Raw genomic sequence first — 24901 nt, 5'->3', positions numbered from 1 at the left:
GATTGGATTAGACTATACAGGATTGAATTGGTTGGTATTAGATTGGATACGAGAGGAGAAGCCTGCACAGCGTCAGGCAAATGTATTCGCTTCGTATAACCTGACCTAGCTGAGCTAAGCCGCGGCCAATTTTTACAAATCAAATTATCAAACGCTGTAGTACTTACTATGGTATTACCTTTTAATAGCATAGTGAAAAAACGGTAGGGGTTTAAGCATGGCTTGAACCTAATGATAGAGCGAAAGCTGCGAGTGCTGAAGGGGGAGCTTGTTTAAAACCTGCTTTTCAATCCGTGGTTTTTTATAATTTAATATAGCTGGTTCGCAAGTAAGGAAAGACGCAGTATATGTCGCATTTGTTTCGTGGACACCTGAACCTGCGCTTTAAGAAATTAAGGCGGGAGCGAAAGCAGCAAGCGAGATAGCGCTACCGTAGTGGAGGGCTCCGTAGTAATTTCAATCATCTGAGGATCTTTAACGTGCACTGACATCGCTAAACACCAGGTTGCCATTTCTTTTCGCTTCCATTGAAACGCAGCCGCCGGTAAATATAATAATTGGTTCAAAGTAAGGGAAAGGCGCTGTATCTGTCACACACGTTTCTGTGAAACCTGAACCGCGCCGTTAGGGAAGGGCGGTATTATGAGGTTTATGAGGTATTAAAGGCTTCCGCCTTAATAAACAAACACTTTGCTGATCTGGGAACAGGCGTAGCTGGTTCGACATAAACCGACACAGCGTTTCTGCTGCATGTTCGGGGCACGAGCGGCATCAAAAGCGTTTACGGGAAGCATCGGTGGGCCGATGTGGCGGACTAAAAAGCAGTCTAGTCGCTAGCCGGGATTACCGCAAACTGAGCTTTTCGATATCTGTCGGCGCTTTTAACCTAGGTCTGTGAGCGCGATCTTGGTGCACTTCGGTTCCCGAGTACAAAAGACGCATCAGCTGGCCCGCGCGAAGAACCTACACATTGTACACTGAAATATGTCTCAAAATGAACACATCAAATTCGCAGTGTATAAGTGCAGTCTGACGGCGCTTTTCTGCAATTTACGAGTACCACCGGACAGCGTAGCCGCATACTTGGTGCGGCGTGATGCATCGAGGCACACACCCTACGTTCTTTGCAGAATCGTTTATGCTGGTCATTGTCAGGCCCAAGTCTGACCCGAGCAGCATCTGAAAGTAGACGACAAGCTCATGCGCATTACAGCAACGGTGTCGCCCGCGAGCGCGGCGCACAACGACGATCTGACCGTCTACTTCCCCTCAATAGTCGCGAGGCCTACATTGCTTAGTAGCGAAGCCACAGCGTACGGAACTTTGTAATTGATCAGCGAGGTGTTTTAGTAAATGGATCACTTGTTATGAAATTTTCTCTCAACCCCACTTTTTTGTAGTGAAAAAAAAATATTTTTTCCGACGATGTCTGAGCAGCGGAGCTAGCGTACATGAACAGGGTCACCGCACCGGCGGAAGCTGCTATGGGCTCTGAGCAAAAAGTTCCACCTTAAGGGTCAGCATTTATCAAGAAGCACTCATTATTGAAAATCATTTTGCGAGCCTAATATTATTATGTGAAAAAACAAGTTTTAGCATATGCTTTTTTGACACTGGCGCAAGGGATCCACCGTATAGCTGGCGCGGACGGCTTGCGAAGGGCAGGAAGGGCACGACCGGTGCGGTGGCTTTAACGGCGTTGCCGGCAGTGCTGCCACGGACGATGATGGCGATCGTGCCTAATGTGGATGTGTGGGCAAAAATCGCGCTTTACTACAGTCTGTTGCCTGTTTTCAGAAACATGCTGAATACATTCATCGGGAATAATGGCGGTCATTGAGCATGCGCGAACGCAACATGGCGATCGCTGTCGGTTGGAGGAGCTTGGCGGCCTCAACTTCAGTCGCTCATTTGGAAATAAAGAATGCCCCAAAGGTGTCAGATATAGCAAACAAAAAAGTATGGTCCATTACTATCTGCTGCACTACAAGACTGCAACATGTTCGATGACCATGGCATAACCCCTTTGATGCGGTTAAATTATCTTGCGAAGATTATCCGTAATTAGTTTACAGCAACTTATAGTTCCAAGTTCTTGCCATCAACCAAATGCAATAATATGACCGATGGAAAACGCGGACGAGCGTGATTTATTTCGCATATTTAAGGCATCGAATAGCACACTTCTGGTCTTTCTCGCAAGTGTATGAAGACGGAAGCTGTCCTCTTAATGCACATGTTATTTTCGATATGTTGGTCTCAACTTTTCTGGGATAATTCATATAAGCCTTTCTCAGACTTTTGTAGAAGCTTGGCTAACTTCAGCTAGGACACCGCCCAAGTAAAACTACCTTGCACCCCAATGTTTGCCACTTCACTTTCGTAAATCGACCTCACCTTTCGTTAGTCTTAAATGATCACTAATAACGACACTGAAGATGGACATGGGGAACAGAACCAAGGTAGACTTCTCCATAATGATTTAATGAACCTCTGCACCAAAACTGCAGGGTATTCGGCCGTACCTGAGAGACATTGTTCAGAAAATATTGGTGGTAATCGCACTTGAACAAAATTGCCTTTTCGAGTTAGTGAGATGGGATAGAGACATCTCGGATAGGTCAGTTATTGACACACCTGTGGCTACTTGGGATAGTCCCTGAAAGGCACATCGCCACGTCCTATTTATATGTGTCACGTAAATAGTGTTGACACTTTGGTATGTTTGTTAACGATTATCGCTTCAGCGCATACGTCGAAGATGAGGTGAGAGACACACACAGCGCAGTGCCTGTGTCTCCTCTTGTCTTCGTCGCAAGCACTGCACAGACATTGCCACGTAATGTTTTCAACATAAATATGATAAATTTAAAATGATATCGTGAAGAATTTTGTGATAATTGTTAGGTAGGAAACTTGAATGCTTTTATTTTGTCAAGCTTTTAATTCAGCTTTCCATCTTGTAACACTTTATAACCGAATTACAATCTGAACTTTCATGTATCTGTGCATTTAGGTAACTTTAAATTCTTGGGAACGATTGTCCTTCGTTCAAGATGGATCTAAAAGTTATCAAGTGCCTTGGACACTAACGGAGGCCTCACAAACAAAAGTGGAACAAGTTGTTTTCTGGAATGTCATGAATTCCTTTACTTTGCCCTTAATGACAAAATGCGCAAGATAAAGATATTGCAAAATTTTGACATGCTGTCTAGAAGAATACGTAAATTTGAAGAGTTTGAGGGCGGGCACTGATTTGTTTATTTTTGAAAGAATTTATCGATACTTTAAATAGTTCTGTGGTTTATGCGTTTGTCTAAATTGGTGAATCTTTTCTTCACTTGTAGCTGCTGTAAACTTCTGAATGCATGACGTTAGGGACTCTCAGTGCATGCTCTCAACGTATGTTGTTAACGCGCAGATAATGAATGACAGCCTAGTCTAAAAAAGCTGCAGAACCCCTCCAAAATTAAAGTAAAATGTTATGGAGATCTGTCGGAATTGTCCACTTTTTCTCTGTTTCTGCAGTTCTTTTCTGTAGCAATGTAGGTTTTTCTGTAGTTACTCTCAGTTGTCTGCCGTTCCGTAGTACCTGTCGTATGTAACTGCAGAAAATTTAATGTTACTAAAGAAAGTTCTGCTTTCAAAATAGGTTTTCTGTTAAAAGCCGCACAGAATTTTTGTCGTAATAAAAAAACCCTTTCTGTGGTTCGTTTTATTTTAACTGGAACAAATGAGTGAATTATTTCTCTGTACAAGATTTCTTTAAAGAACTTCCTCGAAAGGCGCGAAAGAAATTTGACATAGGTTTAAAGAGGCACAGCTACATCGAGTTCCAAGTTCTTAAAGCGTTTGCTGCTGTAGCAACACTCGGTTGTGAAAATACGTTTGCTGATCACCCAAATGGCTTGTGAAAACCTAACCGGCGTGTGCCTCAGTGGCAAAGAGAACCACCAAGACGCTTCTAAGTTCCAACACGATCCCCCCCAAAATAATTTACAAAACAAAAGAATAATACAACTTTATCATTTTACTGCCTTCATGAAACTGCAGCGCAATTGTCGAGGTACGCTGAAGCATATATGAAAAATATGTTTGATAACTTTAAGCTAAAACATATATTTTTGCTCCTGTCGATGCACGTCACTACACTTCATTTATCATTTTAGCTTATATACTTCACATGGCTAGGGAATATAAGCAATACAACAAAGAGCAGTTATCAACTAACCTGGGTGAACTATGTTCTGAGGGGCGTTTTTTCAATCCACTCATGTTATGTATAGCTGGGTGGGTAACATTTTCCAAATAATAAATGTCTCAATGATCTTGCTCTGCGTGTCATCTGTTATGTTCGGGAGTTGTGATTAAATTGTCGGTAAGAAGGCCAGTATCAATTTAACCCCTTGTGATCACGTCTTGCACCGAGCGTCGCAGTCTTCATAAGAGGGGAAGTTATTTGCATTCCCTCCACATCCTCCGTAGACGAGCTCCTCGCACTCCTTCGTGGCGGTATTGTAGAAGTAGCGCGGAATGTGATGCCTGCATGGTCCGCGTCTTGCGGGATAGGTGCACTCTTTAGGACGCTGATCTGCATATAGAGTAAACCCATTCATTCACAAATGAGTTTGCAAACATTGCTTGCAAAGAGTAGAAGCCTTCCCATCCCTAACTAACCTCATGCAATTATTTAGTGTTGAAAAAAAAAAAAGAGAAGAATGTTCCAAATCTATTCCCGCAACTTCTTGGGCAGAATAAATTACTATCTTTCTTGGTTGGTCTGGGCTACTGGGATGTCAATTACTGCTTTAAAGCTTTTTTCTACAGAGCGTTCGGGAAACTACGAACTAAGGCAAACCTAGTAAAGATTGCAGGGGGACGCAATAAGAAAAGAATATCACTTTTTCACAAATATGGTATGATGTCAGTAAATACATATCTGGTATGCAAGAGGAAATAGAATTTACAACACTCTTCCTTTCATCGCCGAAGACAAAAATGAGAAAATTCCAGAAACTACCGTTTTTCAAGCTCTTCTACTTCAGCTAAGATAAGATCGGTCTCTACTGCATGCCCTTTCGGTAGAAATTATCTCGGTCAGCTGTTCCTTTAGGATTGATGAAATATGCGATGAGAGCAACAGGTGTAAAACGAAACCAAAGCTTTGCTCATGCACAGCCTGCTGCAGAACTGTTTCCGCTAATGGATATGCTCTCTTACGTTTCTTGTTTTTTTTTTCTTATTTGTATGAGAGAGAGTCTTGTCTTAGCACAGATGCATTTTCTTGAATGTGCTGTTCTTAAGATGTTTTGCTCCCCTTCAGTTACCTAACAAAAGGGGCCTTTCTAAAAACTTTGTTATATTTGGCGAGAACACCCGACTAACAGCGCTCACCTCCGTCTCATAAAATGCACTCACTTGTCGTCACTCCATTAGGGCTGCTGCTGACAACGTAGAAAATGGCGAAAACAAGCAAGACCAGGGAAGGCTTGTCCATGATGATTGAATGACGCTCTGGAGACGAACTTCGGTGTATTGAAGCGTACCTGTGAAAGATTCTAACGGACGTGTGGTAATTTCAAGCCATCAGAAACAGTTCACCATATGATCAGAATGGAAATAAAAACACCTCTGACAAGTCCGAACATTTTTATTTCTAGCGGTTGTTAAGGAGTGCATTCAAGCTTGTTTCTTCGCCAGATAATATAATTTGCAAATATATTTCTGAATACAAAAACCCCACATGTAGAATGGCTTCCCCAAGATCTCAGTGAGAATCTGTAAATAGAGCATTCCTTTTTCTGCCTCAAACTTATTAATTCACATCTCAACCCACTCTTTAAATAGGTGTCTAGCTAAGGAATTGTGACGTGTCTCTTTTTGTCAGCTTAAACCATATTGGAAACCGTTCGTAAAAAAACAACAAAATATCGTTACAGACCAGAAGGAGGAAGAAGCGGGTGCGCTCGCGCTAGCCTGCTACATTTAACTAAAAATGTTGCGGGCATAGCGCGAGCGCTCCTGCCCTCACCACTGCCCGCTTCTTCCTCCTTCTGGTCCGTAAAATATAGGTACTTTTAAACTCTGACCAGCTGCATTTTCAATGCCCGAACAGTCATAGACCAGTTTTGCATAATTCGCCAATAGTTTAGCCACCACCAAGTATTTGGTTTTCTGATATGAGCATTTTTTTTTTGTATGTGTGAAAATTTGTTATCACAGCAGCTCAAGCGGAAAATAAAGAGATCACTGTTTGCTTCACAGTCTCCATTTTCTTTTCTTAAAAACTTAGTTTGACCATTGTAAAGCCGCGGTAGGGCTTTTAGAAATGCTTAGGCGAGCCTGCCGGAGAAAGCGGCACAAAGGGAAAGACGGAGAAGCTTGCAGAATGAAGCGTGTCCGATTACGCACCTTAGAACGCAGCTCCGCGGGCGACAGTGTGTCTGGAGGCAGACGACGGTATACGCCGCGTGGACCTTCTGGAATGGGGCGAAAGTACAGCCACCAGAGAATGTAACATATCGCACAGCCCGGGTCCTCCTCTCTTCTTGTCCTTGAGAAGGCTGCTTAGACCGACCACGGCTTCAGCAACATTTTACAACTCTCTTGCGGGCCGGAGGAGAGAAGGAGAGTTTCGCGAATGCTGTGGTGTTCGTTTAAAATAACTTCTAGACGGGCTAGATGGTTTCAGCGTCAGACGGCATTCCTAGCACTAACAAATACACACGCACACGAAAGAAAAGGAAGGACTCGGGGCACACGCTACTACATCAGGTTGATTGCACTGAAAAGACATACAATATGTAGAGATACGGATTCTGGGCAGAAGCGTTGATAAGAAGGCACGTGAACTGCTTGAATCATTTCACATGAGAAAGAGAGGGGAGGGGTGTGTTACTGACACGTGTGTCGCTCTGTTCGGGACAGAAATGCGATTTCTTGAGCGGTTTCGGTGAAGGGGGCGTGTTTGCTTGTCTGCGCACGTGTGGTCATTGCTATATATTGTAGGTCTTTTCAGTGCAATAAACCAGGGCCGGCTTGCACGATAAAGTCCGAGCTAAGTCCAGACTTAAATGGTGTCTTTAGAAAGACCAAGCTTATTTAAGACGGCTCGTGTTCCGAACGTCGAACGCTTCGGGTTCATGTTCACCAGAGTGGCTTCCCAGAACGGCCTCAGCAACCACTTGGGGCATTTTTCCTCGTAACACAATCTTATGCCGCAAAAAGCAATGGCACGGATTTTACACAACGCAAAATTGACGGAATGTGTACATCTTAAAGCAGGGACAGTGCCAGCGCATCCCTGTATTTCCCTAATTTCTCTACTTATACACCTGGCGTCCTTGTGTCTTAACCAAGACAGCACTAGAGTCGTAATCATACAAGCGACTTATTCAAGTCAGGACTGAAGCCCAGTCTTTACTCCAGTCTTAAGCCGCCATGCTAGTGGCCTATTCTTTAGACTCCAGTTTAAGTCTGGACTCAGCTAAGACAGTCTTAAGATTGTTTTGTGCAAGCGGGCCCAGATGTAGTTGCGCAAGTCCCATGTCCTTCGATTTCACAGCGCTTCGACTTCAGCCAAGGTTTTCATCGAAGCATGGTTGTCCCTTTTTCTCGCGTCCGTGCACTAATGCGTTTTGGTATTGTTTGTGCTAATGTTATATAAGTTTCGTCTTTTGCATCGCATTAGAGGTCTTCGTCCCTTCATGTGCTCCACACTTTGCCTACCAAGCGACATTGACATTTGCCAAACTGGAGGTTCTAGGAATGCGTACATGAGTACTGCGAACCAGATTTTACTCCAATCTTGCAACCCCACTGAAAGTGTACAGCGCAATTTGTTACCTTCCAAGCTACACTCCCGGGCGGCCAAACACATCTGGAAGTCAGAAGCTCGCGAAATACGACATGATGGTATTCTGCTTTGGACAGGATGATATCGCCAAGGGTTTAAAACAGCATTCGCTGCCTGAATGAGAAACAGCTCCGTTGGGCTGGTTGTATAATTAGGACGGAAGTTGTATCTGCGCTGAGACGTTGGGCTGCTTCACCTTAATAAAATCACTCTGTCCACTGATTACATCTAGCAAGATATTTCCTTGGTGTCCGATATTCAACAGCCTACCCTACTTTCTTCTTGCGACCGGGATCACCTGGGGCCTCTGTGAAATTCTCTTATGAGTCAACATGTTCAACTCAGCTTCGAGCAGCTACGCTGGACAATAATTAGGGGTGACGTTCAGGAAACAAAAAAGTATAAATGAGCCACTCCCTTGGCATTGTCATACAAGAACACCTTTTCCTCATTCTTTTTACTCCATAAAGCTAAATTTTCAGAAACAAACTAACATTTATTGAAATAATATTGCTCACATGCGAAATAAGCAAAATCATTCAGAACTAATTGATTATTTGGCGAATGTACTATGCAGAATAATACTACATAATACAAAAGTTTTATTATAAAAGGCAGAACACCGAAAGGTTTTTTCTTCATGAGTTACATTTAGGCCGTAAAACGCCATGGCTAGCCTCTTTGTGGTGACAAGGTGATGCATGAAACAATTTCAAAGTGAACATTAAGAAAAAATTTGCTGCTAAACAGCTCGGTGAGTGCATGAAGTATGCTTATATGAGAAACAGGAATGGTAAAATTGGGGAGATTTGTAACGAATTCGGGACTACAATGTCTCTCCTGAACAATATATGTCATGGCTAGCGGAAACATCGCCTAATAAAACATTTTTTTTATTTACTTCCCGAAGCAATGTATGTAAGATTAGCGCCGGCCTCTTCTGTCGCTCAGTTAGTAAAGCATCAAAGAGAGAGGACTACGCGTGCATAAATACTACACCTAAACTTACAATAATTCTCCTATGGCAAACTAAATGCAAAACAAAGAAACGGTGATTCGTTGAAATGCGGAAATGTTCTTTGCATGAGGTTTAACACTGAGTGCTAGTGAAAAAATAGAGAAGGTAATATAATAGGACACCAACTGTAGCTGCAGTTATGAAGTATTTTATGCGAATGCCGAGGCAATTTTTAAGCTGAAACATCATAACAAGTATAACCTACTTTACATTGTACACACGAGACAGAACACCACCCACGCTAAAGAAGCTTAAAGAGCGCCTCGCTTACCTTTTTTATAAAGATCCACGCAGAGTTCCGAGTCGTACTGCTAAAAGGTGATCAATGTCGACCGAGACACGGCACGAGTTCATATACTCGAATTCTTACTAGAAAATAAGGAGTACCAATCACAAACTGCCGTCGATGACGCCAAGTGGGGGCTCGAAAATACTCTAGAAATACGAAATTGAGCAGCGTAACAAATGGCAAAGACGAGAGTATTTGGGAACCAATTAACGGCTTCGATATCTACACCCAACATCTGCCACCACTAGCGGGAGCATCGCCCATACAAAGATTATAGTGTCGGCCTTCAACTGGTCTCTTGCTCTGCCAGCAGATGATTAGAAAGAGAGCACATATGAATCAGCTCACTGGATTAATTTATATGGCAGCCCAAATACCAGCAGCAAGTCCGCTTTAATGACTTGGAGAGGATAGAAAATGAGAACAGATTTATTGCGTTAACCTTGACTATCATGACATGTATGCGATTAGTCGAATGAGAAGTGCGCGGTATGCGAGAAGCTGAAGAATGGTGGTATTTGATGAGAATGGAATGCTGCGCTTTACCTGGAGAGACGTATGACAAAGATTTGATTTGCGCCAGCACTCCTATCGGCCAGAATAAGAATACAGGGATAAAAAGGCCTCTCCGGTATTTTTGAACAAACTATGTCATATTCCGGCTCCCAGCTGCGCGGACATAATCTCTACGAAAGGTCTTATTTTTGACACGCACTTTGTTTCTTGGTGCCTTTGTTACTCTTGCCTCCAGTTCGAATCCAGGCCGGTATCTTCGTATTATGCTCGTTATGTAAAGCGTGCGATTATGAATCCTGTAATTTTTATTATATTTGAAGTAGGTTAGCTTCATTAAGAATATAAATGTTTTCGAATAAACTTTTTTTTTATGTAGCCTCACCCCCAAAAGGCCCACTTTAATTCTAGAGAATTTTTAAAACACGGCTTTACTTTTATATGTAAGGAAACAAGCCGGCAGTTATGAAAGGTCAGTTCGGTTAAAAGGTATAATACAAAATAATATTTGATGCGAATAAGCTGTCAGTGTATGTGGGACGTGTTTTCTAGAAGTTTTAGGGGTTTTATGCCAGCGGAGAAAAATGAAATGAAAAAGTCAGTGTTCTTACAAACTGTAGCAAGAAATTCCTCGTGAGCGATTTAATAGTATATCTAATAAGAAGTCAGCGTTTTCACCAAGCTAGCATTGATGGGAATCTTATGCAACTTGGTCCGCACTAGTAATTCTGAATGGATATTCAATATTTTGCTTGCTAAAACAGGAGAACTGCCTAATTCAGTGCAACACGATGAACTTCTCCTTATCGTTACTGATAGCATGGTCTAAATTTTCTAAGTATCGTCTATCAATTCATATGCGGAGTTTCTGCTGATTGCTATTTAGAATCGCTAACTTATTGTCAGAAATTTATGGTTATTAGTTGTCATTAGAAATATTGCCCAGAAACAATGTTTTGGATACCCTATTGTGTAGCGTTTTTTTTTATATGATATCTTTCTATAAATGACATGAGCCTTATTGAAATCAGAACGTGAATAATCAATCTGACTATTATTGTTGAGGAGTTTAGATAATTTCCTGTGTTTTCAAAAATACTTGAATATAATCTTGCGCTTATTGTTGACTGGGCCGTGAAAAGTTTTTTTAGCGTTTCAATACCTGTGAATTTTATTCTTAACTCTACAGAATGGTTCCTGGCACTTTTTAGATTTAAGGGTGCTTTCTTTTTTTAGATGGCAAACGAAATAACTGAGCCCGATGTGCAGCCTTACAGGAAAGCTTTTTAACCATATCATTGGTAATATTCACAGATTGTTAAACGGGGCATTGCGTCCTTGTCTTTGAGATCACTGCTTTTAAATCTGTGTTTTCACAGTTCTCTATTCGGGGTGGAAAGCTTCATGAATGCTGCTCTCCTGGCACTCAGTTCGCTGCTTTTCCGCACTGGTCGTATGCGCGGTCGCACAAAGAGGGAAGTGAAACCCATTTATTGAAGTGGTCTACAATCTAACAACAAAAATTGAATTGCAAATCGTTGCCTTATGTCACTGTGTGTCCAATTTGAACAAAGATTGCAGGACGCTCAAGCTTCAACATTAAGCGTTTAACACGATAGTGTTATCAGGCTCCATTCGCTGTCCTTAAATCCCAATGCTTCGGAGAAGATGGACAGATGTATAAGGCATTTAATAGGGTGGCGGCTCGCGCCATCTTTTGCGGCAGTGTCTTACCACCAAAGGAATTTTCCAGTGAGCGCCGCATGGCTGGTAGGCTAAGCTTAAATTGGTTTCTGCTGTTCGCTTAAGTCTTACATTTGCAATTTGTGTCTTTATTATGACGCATCTAAATATTAGCTGACAGTCATACTGCAACCCATGCATTAGGTACACTTTTATTCCGAGAGGAACAATACGATTGTGTGACGGAGCGTTTGTGTGCTCCCTTCGGACTCCAAAGAAACCATGTTCGACTGCAAGGATTATCGCAAAACATTCAAAGTTTCTTTACTGTATTCATATTTTCGCATCACAACCATAACGCCGACATTTACTTTTCTACCGCACGGAGCCATTAATGCTATTTTGTTAAATCTTTCCGGATTTAAGCAGTATCTATAGGACGCAAAGTTTCAACGCACAAAAATAGACACATATCATATATAGTTTAAATAAAGAAATGCATACGATACGTTTGTTAGAAAACGGCTGTTTAAATATAAAATATTTGTGTACCGCACCTTATGTCGGTGAGATGACTAAAACGAAAAGGAATAGTTAAATAACCGTGTGTTTGCTGCTATAGAGATTGATGTCGCATGCAAGGTGTTACTAGAATTTAAAACACACATAGAGGAAAGTCCAAATGAAAGTTAGCTATTGAGTTCATTCTGAAAATGGCACATAAAGGAGTGACATAGCCGCTGAAATGTCGTTTGTAAGTTTTTTAATACTTAAAGGCACAGAAAAAAATACGGTAAAATCAAAAACAATAAAAATGCTGCAGTAATATTCCTGCCTTAAATGCGGTCAAAAATACAATATAATTTGTGCTCAACAGTCCAGCAAACATTAAAGCTGCAAGCATTAAAAATCCCTCCGCTTACCTTCTTTTCTAAGGATGTAAACAGAGCTTGTGATTAATGTCGCTTTGGGAGGGTTTGTATCCTTTCCGACTTTGCACTAGGATACGTACCCAACATCCTGCGGAAACATTAGTGGCACAATTATAGTGCAGGGTCAGTGAGCCCTCTAATTACATCCAAAAATAATATTACTTTTCATAAGTAGAGGTTGCAATAGTGGAGGCGTTTTCTTCCCAGTTAGAGGCTTCGAAGTCACTCTTGCATGGTATTTTTTACGCGCACGCGCAGACACGGTCAGCTGAGCACGCGTGTTTGTCTGCTGGAAGATCGGCGTGATAAGGTTTTGCTCGCAGTTCAAGCAAATATTAATAAAAAGCACAGTCGGGCCTGACTGATCACTTGTGTAAACTATGTGGCACTCGTGTGAGCAGGACCATTACCGCTCCATTTTCGTAAGAATAGATAGTAGAACTCTTGAAAAAAAAAAGAAACATGGTTTATTTCGCAAATCGCTATCATCAATAATGATCTTCATGCTTTGGAATGCTCGGTTAAGTAGCCCTTTATTGCAATGGTTGAAACATTCACCTGGTGCCATAGCAGCATTCCAAATGATGCTCTCACAAACCAACTTGCACACTACACTGGAAAAAAATGGCAGTGGCTGAGCTCGGCTATGCCAGGATACATGTAGCGTTAGGCTATTACGCAACGGAGGTGCACACCTTGGTACTCGTCGGCGCCATTGCGTCTGGCGCAGCTAAGGCGTCACTCCTCTGGAATGCGCAGACCGGCGAGGCGCACGCGCGGCGGTGGCGTAGCACGCGGGCGGTGTCAGACTTTGCTACTACGCAAAGGAGGCGCACAGTTGGACACGCGCCGGCTCAGAACAGCTTGTCTAAAACGACTGAATAGAAGCCATTTGGTCAAAAAGTGGCAACCATTCTGGGAGCTCACTGACAGCTTTGTACACTACCCGCTCATAGGCAATATTTAATAAGAAGAGCTCCTTTGCTGGTCTGGCATGGATATTTGAGTTTCTAATCCCCATTCTGGTCTTCTGTAAGCTATGCATGCAAAGCTGCATTACAAGATCACACAGTGAACTCCCTGTCATGAACTGGCAGAAGCAGAATTCCAAATGCCGATAGCGGTAAAGCTTTTCTTAGTGTTAAGTAAAAGTAAAGCAAGAGAAAAACAGGGACAGAAGAGGGAGACACAAACAACAGGACTGGCATCAGTCCTGTTGTTTGTGTCTTCCTCACCTGACCCTGCGCTGCTTCTACTTGTAGTTCAGATGGACCACCGACTAGCTCGTATTCCAAATTACGTTGACGGCTAGTCGTTTTTCAGTGTTAACTTTAGGACGTCTCACGAGAAGATTGTATCCCAGCAATCTATTCAATTGTTCCAGACTTTTGGCATATAAATCAATTTACGTTCCATGGCACACAAATGCCTTTCGGCTGCAGGCATGGCTTAAGAGGAAGTATGCCCCCGTGGAATAGAAAGAATGTTTTTGTAGACGCGCTAAAAAGCATATTCGTCACTCTCTTTAGCGCATATTGCTCGGGACCTAAAGGATACACTGAGTGATATACGGTGCAAAGGGCAGATAATATTGGCCGGATCCGTATACAAACGGTTTCTTGGAACAGCAGTCAGATAGTCAAGCGAAAAAGGCGACTCAAGTAAGCGAAATGCTTCCAAGTCTTCGCGCATAAATCCCCGTTCCACCACATTTTTAAACATATTCCATGAAATAGTACCAGCGGGTATCACGTCAGAAGAATATAAACATTGACTGTATCTGCGTCAGAAACCGATGTGAAAGGGCAATACCTCCGTTTCGAAGCGGATGAAGGAAATCTATGCCCCTCAAGCCGTTATTTTGAAATCTATGCGGCTTGTGCACTCCCATCTCGATTGCGATATAAAGACAAGAAAAAGTTTTTGCGGTTTCTGCCCACACATACTTGACATGGACAATATTTGTAAGGTGTGGAACACTTTCACCAATAATATTAAAAAAAGGTTACGCACTGTCGATTGAGAGATATCGGACTTACGCCCTCTCCATCTCGTAACATCTCTGCTGACGTTTTCTGCTTCCATTGCCCAGTGTTCCTTCGTATCGCGATAGGGCTCAAATGGGACTCCTAAGTACGTGGTGGGAGAGCCAGAAAGCGTAACGTTACCTACCTGTTTTGGCATATCTTTCCATTCGCCAGAAAAATACACATGTGTGCCAACTTATGGCACTGCAACTCACTCGACGGGGAGAAAGCTTATTTACACGTTTCATTTATACTCTAATCCTCAGCAAAAAACAGCGTAATATCTGCAACGTTTGATAGCACTTTAAGATGTGAGAAAAAAAGCGAAACCTGTGGATATTTTCGCTCAGATAACATTCAAACAAAATGGCTCAAGGTATATTTCAAACAACAAGGGAGACATTGGGCACACTTGTCGAACAGACGACTTGAATGCTATATCCACACTTAGTTATTTATTGGTTATTGGGTTGGTAGAACAGTTAGAGATAACAATTTTTACTCCATCACTTATCATGGTTCCTACAATGATGTACTCCAGCATTATAAATAGGATGCTGTGAGCCACCGTGTCGAAAGCATTCTCAAGCTCCAACTGAAGCATTGCGATCCCTCCATGCATATTATCACATCACTCTAATTCGCTCCGAGTTGTATATATATTAGTGAAAATCTGTAATTCTAACTTTTATTTTGTTACCGATTAAAGTCGGTTTGCAAGCACATTCATAAATATGGTGTAGCCAACGTTTGTAGGACGTTTCGACATTTTACAAAACTGCTGCCATTTATCGAACTTTCAGCGAACTACACCACGCGACACAATGTTGAAGAGTTGAGTGAATCGGCTGCGCTGCTGCGGGTTGTTGTGCCTGGCCAAAGCCGCCTAGAAATTCAGCCGGACGCCAAACTTCTTCGGCGAACGCCTCCTTCACAAACTCTGGATACTTCTCTGCAAGGCACCAATGCACTGGAGGCGAGCCGTACCAAAGGGACAGAAGCGACGTGTTTCAACATGCGCTGAATGTCCAGACAGCACGGCGCGCCGTGGCCCTGACGGTGAACCCCTTCTCGCCCCGCGGCATATTTGAAGCGAGAGCGCAGCAAGCTCTCCCATTGGCCCTGCGAAAGTGCTGCCGTCGGATTGGACCATTTTGAGCGTCAACGGTTCTCGGAAACGGAGTCTCAAGTGCTTCCGTTCGAGACTCCGAGTGTGAGTTCGTCACGAGCGTCCATCGGGAGCAGTTCGCCCCCTAACAGTGCGGACGCGGCGGAATCTCCCCGGCCGTCGCTGCGCGAGAACAGTCGCGTATGGCTATGTTAGCTTTCGGCCCCAGAGCCGATCTTGTTGTGTAAATACATGTAAATAGTGTATAAAGCCTTTTCTTCATCTCACCAACGCCGACTCGGATTCATCGCTACCGCCCAGGGAGCTGACAGCTCTCGTTCACGAAACGGGTGACGAGCGCTGCATTACCAACTCCTTGGCACAACCCTGTTGACGGTGGGCTACTGTGTGATAACCCCACTGTCACAACATTGGATGGCAGCTGCGGGATCGACCGGCGTCAGGCACCTCGGCTCGGTGAGTACCTGAAGTTTCCCTCAAACGCCAGACTTCTCTAACACACAGGGTAGCTTAGAGAAAGGCTGTGTGTAGCATTGTGTTAACCTTGCGTGTTTCAAGCCTACAGGAAGTGTTTTGAAAACCAGGGGATGCTGAGAGGGAAATCAGTGTGAGAAAGGCTTGCGCATCTCTTGCTAGGAGCGAGATAGCGAACGTATAGTACACTATTCTAAAAAGGCAAACAACAAGAGGCCGGTAAAAGATGGAGAGTTACAAGGTCAAAGAACTTCTCCAAATTTGTGAGGAGTTGGGCATCGATTTGGGCTCAACAAAAAGAAAAAAGGAAATTCTTGAGATCATGCAGGCAGAAGAAGTGACGGTTGAGGAAGCCGCAGAGGCCTGGGATGATATTCAAGAGAGAAAAGGGAAGGAGGAAGCCAAAAGGCTAGAACTCCAAAAGCGCGAGGAGCGTGAAAAGCTAGAACGCCAAAAGCGCGATGAACGTCACGAGAAAGAGGACGCCCGTGTATGGCAACTGATGCAGCTGGAGGTTTCCACACATAGAATGAGCGTGGAAAAGATTAAAGCTTTTAATGCCATTCATTGTAACGGTTCAATACCGCGAGACTGTCCACCACCGTTCCTCATCGCCGAGGATATGGCAGTGTATTTGGCAGACTTCGAGAATGTCTGCAGAGGTAAACGTTTCGAGCGAGATAGTTGGGCGCAGATGTTGGTAGCTCTTCTCTCCGCTGAAGCGTCGGAAGAAATCAAACGATTGGTTGGCGACCGCTTGAAAAATTACGATGCACTAAAAGGGTCATTGCTGATACGATATCAGATAACGCCTCAGGATCTTCGGAAGAGATATGAGAGCGAGAAACATTGTAACAAGGCATACTTTGATTTGGCGTATCAGTTGAAAGCCGATATAACCGAATGGCTAGACAGTCAGGAAGTCTCGGAGCAAATTGTACTTGCACCAGAGAATGAGACAAAGCTTGGGGAAGCGGCCGAGCAACGCGATAGCAGCAGCGAGCCGATCGAGTCTCGAACAGAAGTGTCTAGGGTTACCTTGGTCGAGCCACTGGCAGCTGAGCCGGTTGGAGCCGACTCCATCGGCGAGAAATCCGCAGTGACACCGTCCTGCATGCCGCCTCACGTTGCTGTAAGCAATCCGATTCCACCAATCGAGAGTGGCGACCTGGCAGTAAATCAACCGCCTGACAACTCAGAGGCAGAAGTTGTCAAGCATGGCGGAGATGTAGTCAGGCTAGTAGACGACACATTGGCGATTTCCTCAGAAGCAGAAGTTGTCAAGCGTGGCGGAGATGTAGTCAGGCTAGGAGACGACAAATTGGCGCTGTCCGAGATCAGCGTTGTCGTAGATCATCACTCGCGGAAAAACGAAGTGGCGCTCATGGAAACTGCGCAGCCCACGAGTGTTGAACAGCTGAGGCAGACCCATGACGCGGACGCTGTCAAGAACCACACCTGTGAAGTCGACAGCGAGCGACTAGACAGGAGCCATGTTTCGTGTACTGACGCGCTCAGTTGTATTGGCGAAAACAACCCTAGTGCGAACATGGACCTCACGCGATCCGAAGAGCCGCAGCTGTCGGACGAACGTGATCGTGCGCCGGTTAGCGCTGAGCGATGCGGCACACCGGCGGATCAGTGTAACTTGAGTGGCGAGCCTGCAGAGGATATGCCTAGCTCGGGGGCTGGCGTGAGCGATCCTTGTCCTTGTTCGGACGCGACTGGCAGTGAGTCATGCGCTGCTGGCCGCGATGTAGGCGCGGCACCGCACTTCGACGATGTCGGCGCCATACTATCTCCGGTTACCGGCAGCTTGAAAGAGCTGGCACAAAAAGAAAGAAAGCAAAAACTCAAGTGCCGCCGCCGAAAAGAGCGGAAAGGCAGGTGCATGAAAGAATGCTGTCACCGAAAGGTGAGAAAACGCAAACGATCGCGAAAGGAAAAGAAGCGGCGATCTCAGCGGCACAAATGCACCCATGCTGAGAAAATGTACGATTGGTGCGGCAAGCGTAAGGAACGAGACAGATCGTTCCCCAAAGCGAGCAACTTGGGCTCGTCTGTTCTTTCACGCACAAAGTGGAAAGAAAGGTCTCGTAGAGAAATGGACAGCCGAGGCTGTAGCGGAGGGGGGAGAGCCAAACCGCCCGAATACTGCTACGCGTTCTGCCGCTTGCGGAAGAGAGCAGCACAATGCGAACTCGAATGCTTTGAGTCATGCATTCAAAACATAGCTACCTTCGACGAGCGTTTCGTCGCTAACGGTAACTTTGTAGGCAGATCGGGGCAAAATTGAATGACCTCCTTGCTTCCTCAGTTGTGGTTTACGGTCTAAGTGATTTCAAGGAGACTTTTTTCCATTACTGATTATTAATCTTCTTTGCTGTTTAATGTATCCATAATGTGCAAAATTGTTGTTTGAACCTTGTGCACTGCATCCTATACACTTGTCTCTTGTTGTAGTGGGAACAAAAAGGGGACAACAATTTTGCTAATTGAATTTGAAATTTTGACTCTGTCTGGTGTTTGACGGGTGACCGAGGGTACTTGATTGTGTTGGGTGTTGCCTGTTGTCGGTCGGTTTCGCAAGCCGCAGAAAAGTCTACCGTTACCAGTGGCGAGTGGCAAGGGCATCGGAGCGACCCGAGCGAAGTTGATCGGCGTGCCCCGGCAACAAGGCTGTCGTTAGAGATCCTGACCTGGCGAGTGGAACCCGAGGAACGTGGGGCTACCTGGCGCCCGGACACTGGACGTGAGCTTGGAGGAGCCTGGCGAACGAGCGCGCCCGGCATCCGAGCCACATGCGAGCAGCTCGTCTTCCCGGCCCATTGTCTGATGGCGGGGGTGCTGTTGTGCCTGGCCAAAGCCGCCTAGAAATTCAGCCGGACGCCAAACTTCTTCGGCGAACGCCTCCTTCACAAACTCTGGATACTTCTCTGCAAGGCACCAATGCACTGGAGGCGAGCCGTACCAAAGGGACAGAAGCGACGTGTTTCAACATGCGCTGAATGTCCAGACAGCACGGCGCGCCGTGGCCCTGACGGTGAACCCCTTCTCGCCCCGCGGCATATTTGAAGCGAGAGCGCAGCAAGCTCTCCCATTGGCCCTGCGAAAGTGCTGCCGTCGGATTGGACCATTTTGAGCGTCAACGGTTCTCGGAAACGGAGTCTCAAGTGCTTCCGTTCGAGACTCCGAGTGTGAGTTCGTCACGAGCGTCCATCGGGAGCAGTTCGCCCCCTGACAGTGCGGACGCGGCGGAATCTCCCCGGCCGTCGCTGCGCGAGAACAGTCGCGTATGGCTATGTTAGCTTTCGGCCCCAGAGCCGATCTTGTTGTGTAAATACATGTAAATAGTGTATAAAGCCTTTTCTTCATCTCACCAACGCCGACTCGGATTCATCGCTACCGCCCAGGGAGCTGACAGCTCTCGTTCACGAAGCGGGTGACGAGCGCTGCATTACCAACTCCTTGGCACAACCCTGTTGACGGTGGGCTACTGTGTGATAACCCCACTGTCACAACAGGGTGCTGCCGTCGCACTAGCTTCGTCTCCTGCGTGCTATTCGCTCTCATTCAGAGCAAACACTGCCTGAAAATGGACGATGAACTTGTACAAGCTGGCTACATTCCCATTTCACTTCATAAAGCGGTACTGCTCTGCCAAAACTTCTTGCGAATGGCAAAATATTATCATATACTTACAAAGGGTAAAACCTGGGTTTCTGCTTCTAATTTCTCACTCTGCCCCTACGGATTCCATAATACACTGCTCGAATACGCCTCCATGAATGGGTGTGATAATACTTCCGGGTGTAAAACGCGGCTGCGATGTGATTACATTGAGTTGGCCGTCGAATGAGGTTTTCGAGTTCAGCGAGGGCTTGGTTAGGCAAGGGCCCGGCACTCGCCTTCTATCGTCGGCATTTCATTGTTGGTCCCGAATAAGAATTCGGAATACTTTTAAGCAGGCTCAATAATATACCGTTCCACAATTTAGGCTCGCCGTTGAACGAAAGAGCGCTTACCGCGTGAGAACCATGCAGAGCAGATAAACACAACGCCACAAGACAAAAAAAAAACGCAATCCATCTGCTTGCTTCTTGTTTTCTTAGGCATAGTTATTTTATGTGCGCTAAGCAAGGAACAAAACAGTATGTCGCTACTGTCGGCGACAACAAGCATTAACTAAGAAGCCACGCAACCGTCTATACTATTCTGCTTGCCGTTGTTAGGGCCTCGATTCAGCTACCCTTATACATGGCGTAAATGTGCGCCGATCGCCAGATGGCAGCAATTTAGCATAAAGGCTATTGGAACTTACGCTTCTACCGAAAACAATCTGTCCATGCCATCAGTGTTCATAAGCAATAAGCAGAACATTGCTTTTTTTATGAGACGAGCGCCCTTGTTTAGTATCATAACTCTTAGTTATAACACAGTGAAGGAATAATGTTATTTCTTGCTTAAGAAACTTTTAAAGCGAGGACCCAAGCCATCCTGTTTCGCTGATTTCCCAGAACTCAGGCTGTTAATGGCTTTTCTCATTTCACAGACAGTAATCTGGGTTTCAAGCCGTTCTTTTTCTATTTCTTGCAGGCTTGGCAGCGGTGAAAGAAAGGCAACCTGCAGTAATACTCAACGAACGCTTGTTCTGTTTTATCCTGTTCCTGTGTAATTACGCCTTCGTATGCACCTGTATAATTTTATTCTTCTTTGCATTACTTCTTTCGTCACTGAGTGCATGCTTGGTTGCTTGATTCTGTTCTATCTACGATATGGGATCGATTGATGGAATATAGGAGCGTCCCCTTTGAAGCGGGGTGGTAGAAGTTGCTATCATGTTCATTTTTCCCCCTATATCTTAATTATTGTTTTCTATTGGTTAGCTATACCATCATTCTATTTACTGAACTTTCTTTACACATTGCTAACATTATGTCACTTTTCTGCTTTTAAGCCACCAATCTTCCAATCGTTTTTTGTTAGCTTCCACCACAGATTCATTCACCTCGCCACTGGTATCTCTAAACAGCAGAGCTTCAGGAAGAGTGACTGCGCCTGCATCGACTTCCGGATGGATATCCTTACATTCGAGTATAATATGGCAAATTGTTTCTTTGGATTCACCACATACTGCACATGCGTCATCTTCATAATAAATTTCTTTTAGTAGCTGCGTGATCTAAGGCATCTTCATCTAGCTTCAAAAAGTAGGGCACTGCCTCTTCAGTTATCAAAGAAAGCTTCCTTCCTGATCTGCCTTTTCACTTTCGGTATAATTCCACTCTCTGTTTCTTTTCCATCGAATTTATCTAATTTTTACCTTGTGTGGTTTCACCTGTTGCTTAACTATGTTGTGCCGCAATATTAAAACTACTTATAAGATCATAGGCATCATCTGTTAGAATCTTCTGAGTGTAATTTTGCATAATGTTTTTACAATTCACAACCTCCAAATAAATTACTAACATCTTTCATGAGGTGTGTTCCGCGCATTAGGTTGCATGATGTGATGTTATTGATTCTTAATAGCTGCAAAACCAGCAGTTAACCGAGCCAGGTGGTGACGGCATGGCAAAAGTTAAACTAAGCGTGCCTATAGCGTAATTATTTCCTGCTTTCAGTGAGTGTATGTTATCTTTAGGTTGCGTTAAGAGACACATCTCAGGAACAATCGTGCTGCAGTAATTAAGATAATGGTTCGATTCCTGCCGTGGTCAGTGTTTTTTGTTATGTTATTTTGTTCATGTGAACGTTTGTTTACCCTCGATCCGCACTATCTCCAGAACGAGTGTCGCTGATTGCATTCTACAACCCCCATAACCTGTAACTCCGACCATAATATATATATATATATATATATATATATATATATATATATATATATATATATATATATATATATATACCGGGTGTCCCAGCTAACTTGAACCAAGCTTTACAAAATAATATATTTGGGGTAGGTCAGTGAAACCAGTTTTATACAACTGCCAGCTTCTTTGCGCACTACAGGCAATTTTTTGTTTGCGATTACTTAATTGGCTAATTATGTTAATTTTGCAATTTAATAAATATCGACTTTAGACCAAAAATGTTAATGGGAAGTTGGAGATTGCCTTCTGAAACCCCCATTCCAGTAATTGCTTTAACGAAAGCATCACGCATGTCTTTTTTTCCGGGCTCAGGAGAAACCCCGCGAAATACAAATAAAAGCTCGTCACTAGTCCATGCGCGCGGCACGATTTTGGTGCTCTCAGACGTGGTTTGAGTGAACAAAATTAGCGGTGGCCGTGTCTCCTCGGCCCCATTGAAGCAGCAGGCCGATATGTCTGCGATGGCTTCTTCGCCTGCGTCAGATAGCCGGCCCACGTGACAGCGCAAGTAGCAGCGAGCGCGGCGAGCCGACACCACAGAGATTCTAACAAGCCCTTTGCATCACCTTCTCTCCCATCAGCGAACGTCACAACAAGCGGATGAGCGATAACGTATCAGCCACTGAATCTGCGCGTACAGGCTTGGGTAAAGGGGCGAGATGACATCATGTGACTGGAGTCAGATTCACGCTCACACCTTCATTTGCTTATACTTTATCACCCTTAGCCTGTCGTCACGTAAGCTGTTGGGGTGTGCGCAGGCCTTGCCAAGATACCAGTGGCGACGGGGAGCTTGAGCTGGCTCCAACCATTCCCAATATTTCAGCCTGCCGTTGCAACGGGACCATCGAGTCACAGCCGCTGCTGACTTCGCTCGCTCAAACCACTACTGAGAGCACCACAATCGTGGCGCTCAAATGCGCTAGTCACGTGGTATTATTCGTATTTCGCGGGCTTTCTTTTGAACCTGGAAAAAAGGATACACATGAGAAATTCTTTATCGCAAATAATGGAATGGAGTTCCAATTCACATTTTTCACAACTTTCCAATTCACACTTTTGGTCTAAGGTGAATATTTAGTAAGTTAGAAAAATGAACGGATTTAATTAATTAAGTAATTACAAAACAAAAAGAGGCTAGCAGTTGTATGCAAGTGTTTTCACTTACCTACCTCAAATATATTATTTTGTAACCCTTGGTTCAAATTAGCTGGGGCACCCGGTATATATATATATATATATATATTGTTACTGTACGCAGTTACGGACGACGGCGAAGTGCTGGACCCGGTGAAAAACGAAGACGCTGATGCTAGGCTCTGAATGGTTCTGCGAGTGTGCCCCTGACGGCGAACTGTTGCGGCTACGACCTCGTAGCCTCGTGTTGCTCCTAGTAACATCTTGGTGGAGGTGCTGGGTGAAACACTAATACTACATTCTTGATCTCCGCAGTGGTCACCAGCTTGGTACCAGCACTATGCAGTCCGACGCAGCTCCTTCTACAGCGGCACAACCAGCGCCCACTGTCGTCGTGGCGCAGCCTCGTGATCCGAGCACCTTTTGCGGCCCCGATGACGTCGACATCGAAGACGGTCTCGCTATGTAAGAGCGAGTCAGAAAGCATAACCGATGGGACGCAACATTGATGCTTGCGAACGTCATTTTCTACCTCGCTGGCACGGCGCGAGTCTGGTTTGAGACGCACAAAGAAGATCTGACATCCTAGGACATGTGCAAAGAGAAGCTTCGGGATCTCTTTGGCAAGCCGACCGGACGCAGGCTCGGCGCTAAAAAGTGCCTAGCATCGCGAGCACAATCGTGGACCGAATCATTTCTGTCGTACATACAAGACCTACTGCCGCAAAGTGAACAGCGCCATGCCCGAGTGTGACAAGGTGGACCATATCTTAAAGGGAATTTGTGACGACGCTTTTAATCTTCTCTTTTGCAAAGACTGCACGATGGTCGATTCCGTCCTCAAGGTGTGTCGGCGCTTTGAGCAAGCTAAAGAGCTTAGTATTGCTCCACGCTCCGACCGTTTGCCAAACACGGTTGCTACGTCTTTGTGCGAGGATCTGTCAACACTGCAGCAGCCGCCGTCCCATCAGCCAAACTTACCAGGATCGTTCGCAGAGAGCTGGAGGCAATGGCCCCCGTCACTTTCTCACCTCAGCTGGCGGATGCTACTATAGCACTTATCCAAGCTGTCGTTGGCAAAAATTCGCGAATGCAGGCCTTAGTGCGAACGTAAGCCTCAGCTCTGGTCAACCGTCCGCACAGCCATCTATTCAGCCCACCGTTCCGGTGGTAGCTGTTGCGTCTCCGACTGCGCCCTTCCCGACACGATACCGCTACCGCAACCCTGAAGAACGGCGGACATCGGACAACCGACCCATCTGCTTCAACTGCTGACGTGCCGGCCACATTCCTTGCCATTGTTGCAGTCGTTGGGTTCCGCCACAACGACATCGCTATAAGCAAGATCGTAGTTCCGCCTACGGACGACACCCAAAATCTCTCCGTGACTTCAACTCGCAATCTCGGCGCATATCCAGCCGCTCGCCGTCACCCCTGACGCGCCGTTCCCGCTCACCCCAACCTCGCTGTTCATCCTCCCCTCACTTATCTCGCTCTCTCAGAAAACTGATTGATGCAGCTTCCGGAAGTGAAGCTGCATTGACGACCCGGCCCGAAAATCCTCTGCTGACCCTCGCTCATCGCCGCAATCTTCTAGATAACTGTGTAGATGGTGTCCCTGTTACCGCCCTCACTGACACTGGTGCCCAAATTTCCGTCCTCACTTCTTTGCTTCGCCATCGAGTGAAAACGTTGTCACATCCGCCTCTTCATCAGCCGTTCCTGTCACCGATGTAAATGTCGCTGCCGTCGTGGGACTATGCTCTGCGCGCGTGAGCATTTGTGGTCGAACTACCCCTGTGCTCTCCACTGTTCTCGACCACTGCAATCACGATGTGTTCCTCGGCATTGACGTTTTTACGGCCCACTCTGCCATGATTTATTGTTCAAGTGGCGTCCTTTGTTTAGACCTGCCTTTCTGCTCAGACCACACAGATATCAAGACACGCCTCCGCTCTTTCGAGATTGTTA

The 24901-nt window shown here is 45.1% G+C and overlaps 1 protein-coding gene across 1 annotated transcript; it reads right to left on the bottom strand.

Annotated features, from left to right (window-relative positions):
* Nucleotides 1-4012: 4012 nt before the first annotated feature.
* LOC146177019 (kappaPI-actitoxin-Avd3a-like) lies at nucleotides 4013-6874 on the bottom strand. Its single transcript, XM_084581073.1, has 3 exons — nucleotides 6412-6874; nucleotides 5419-5558; nucleotides 4013-4591 (listed from the first exon to the last, which is right to left on the bottom strand). Exons 2-3 carry the CDS (start codon nucleotides 5495-5497, stop codon nucleotides 4413-4415), a joined length of 258 nt encoding a protein of 85 aa, XP_084437199.1. The 5' UTR covers nucleotides 5498-5558; nucleotides 6412-6874; the 3' UTR covers nucleotides 4013-4412.
* Between the last annotated feature and the right edge of the window lie 18027 nt (nucleotides 6875-24901).

This window comes from Amblyomma maculatum, chromosome 10 (assembly GCF_055883805.1).
Source record: "Amblyomma maculatum isolate TAMU_Amacu chromosome 10, ASM5588380v1, whole genome shotgun sequence".
Classification (NCBI taxonomy): domain Eukaryota; kingdom Metazoa; phylum Arthropoda; class Arachnida; order Ixodida; family Ixodidae; genus Amblyomma; species Amblyomma maculatum.
This window is presented reverse-complemented; position numbering and strand designations above follow the sequence as displayed.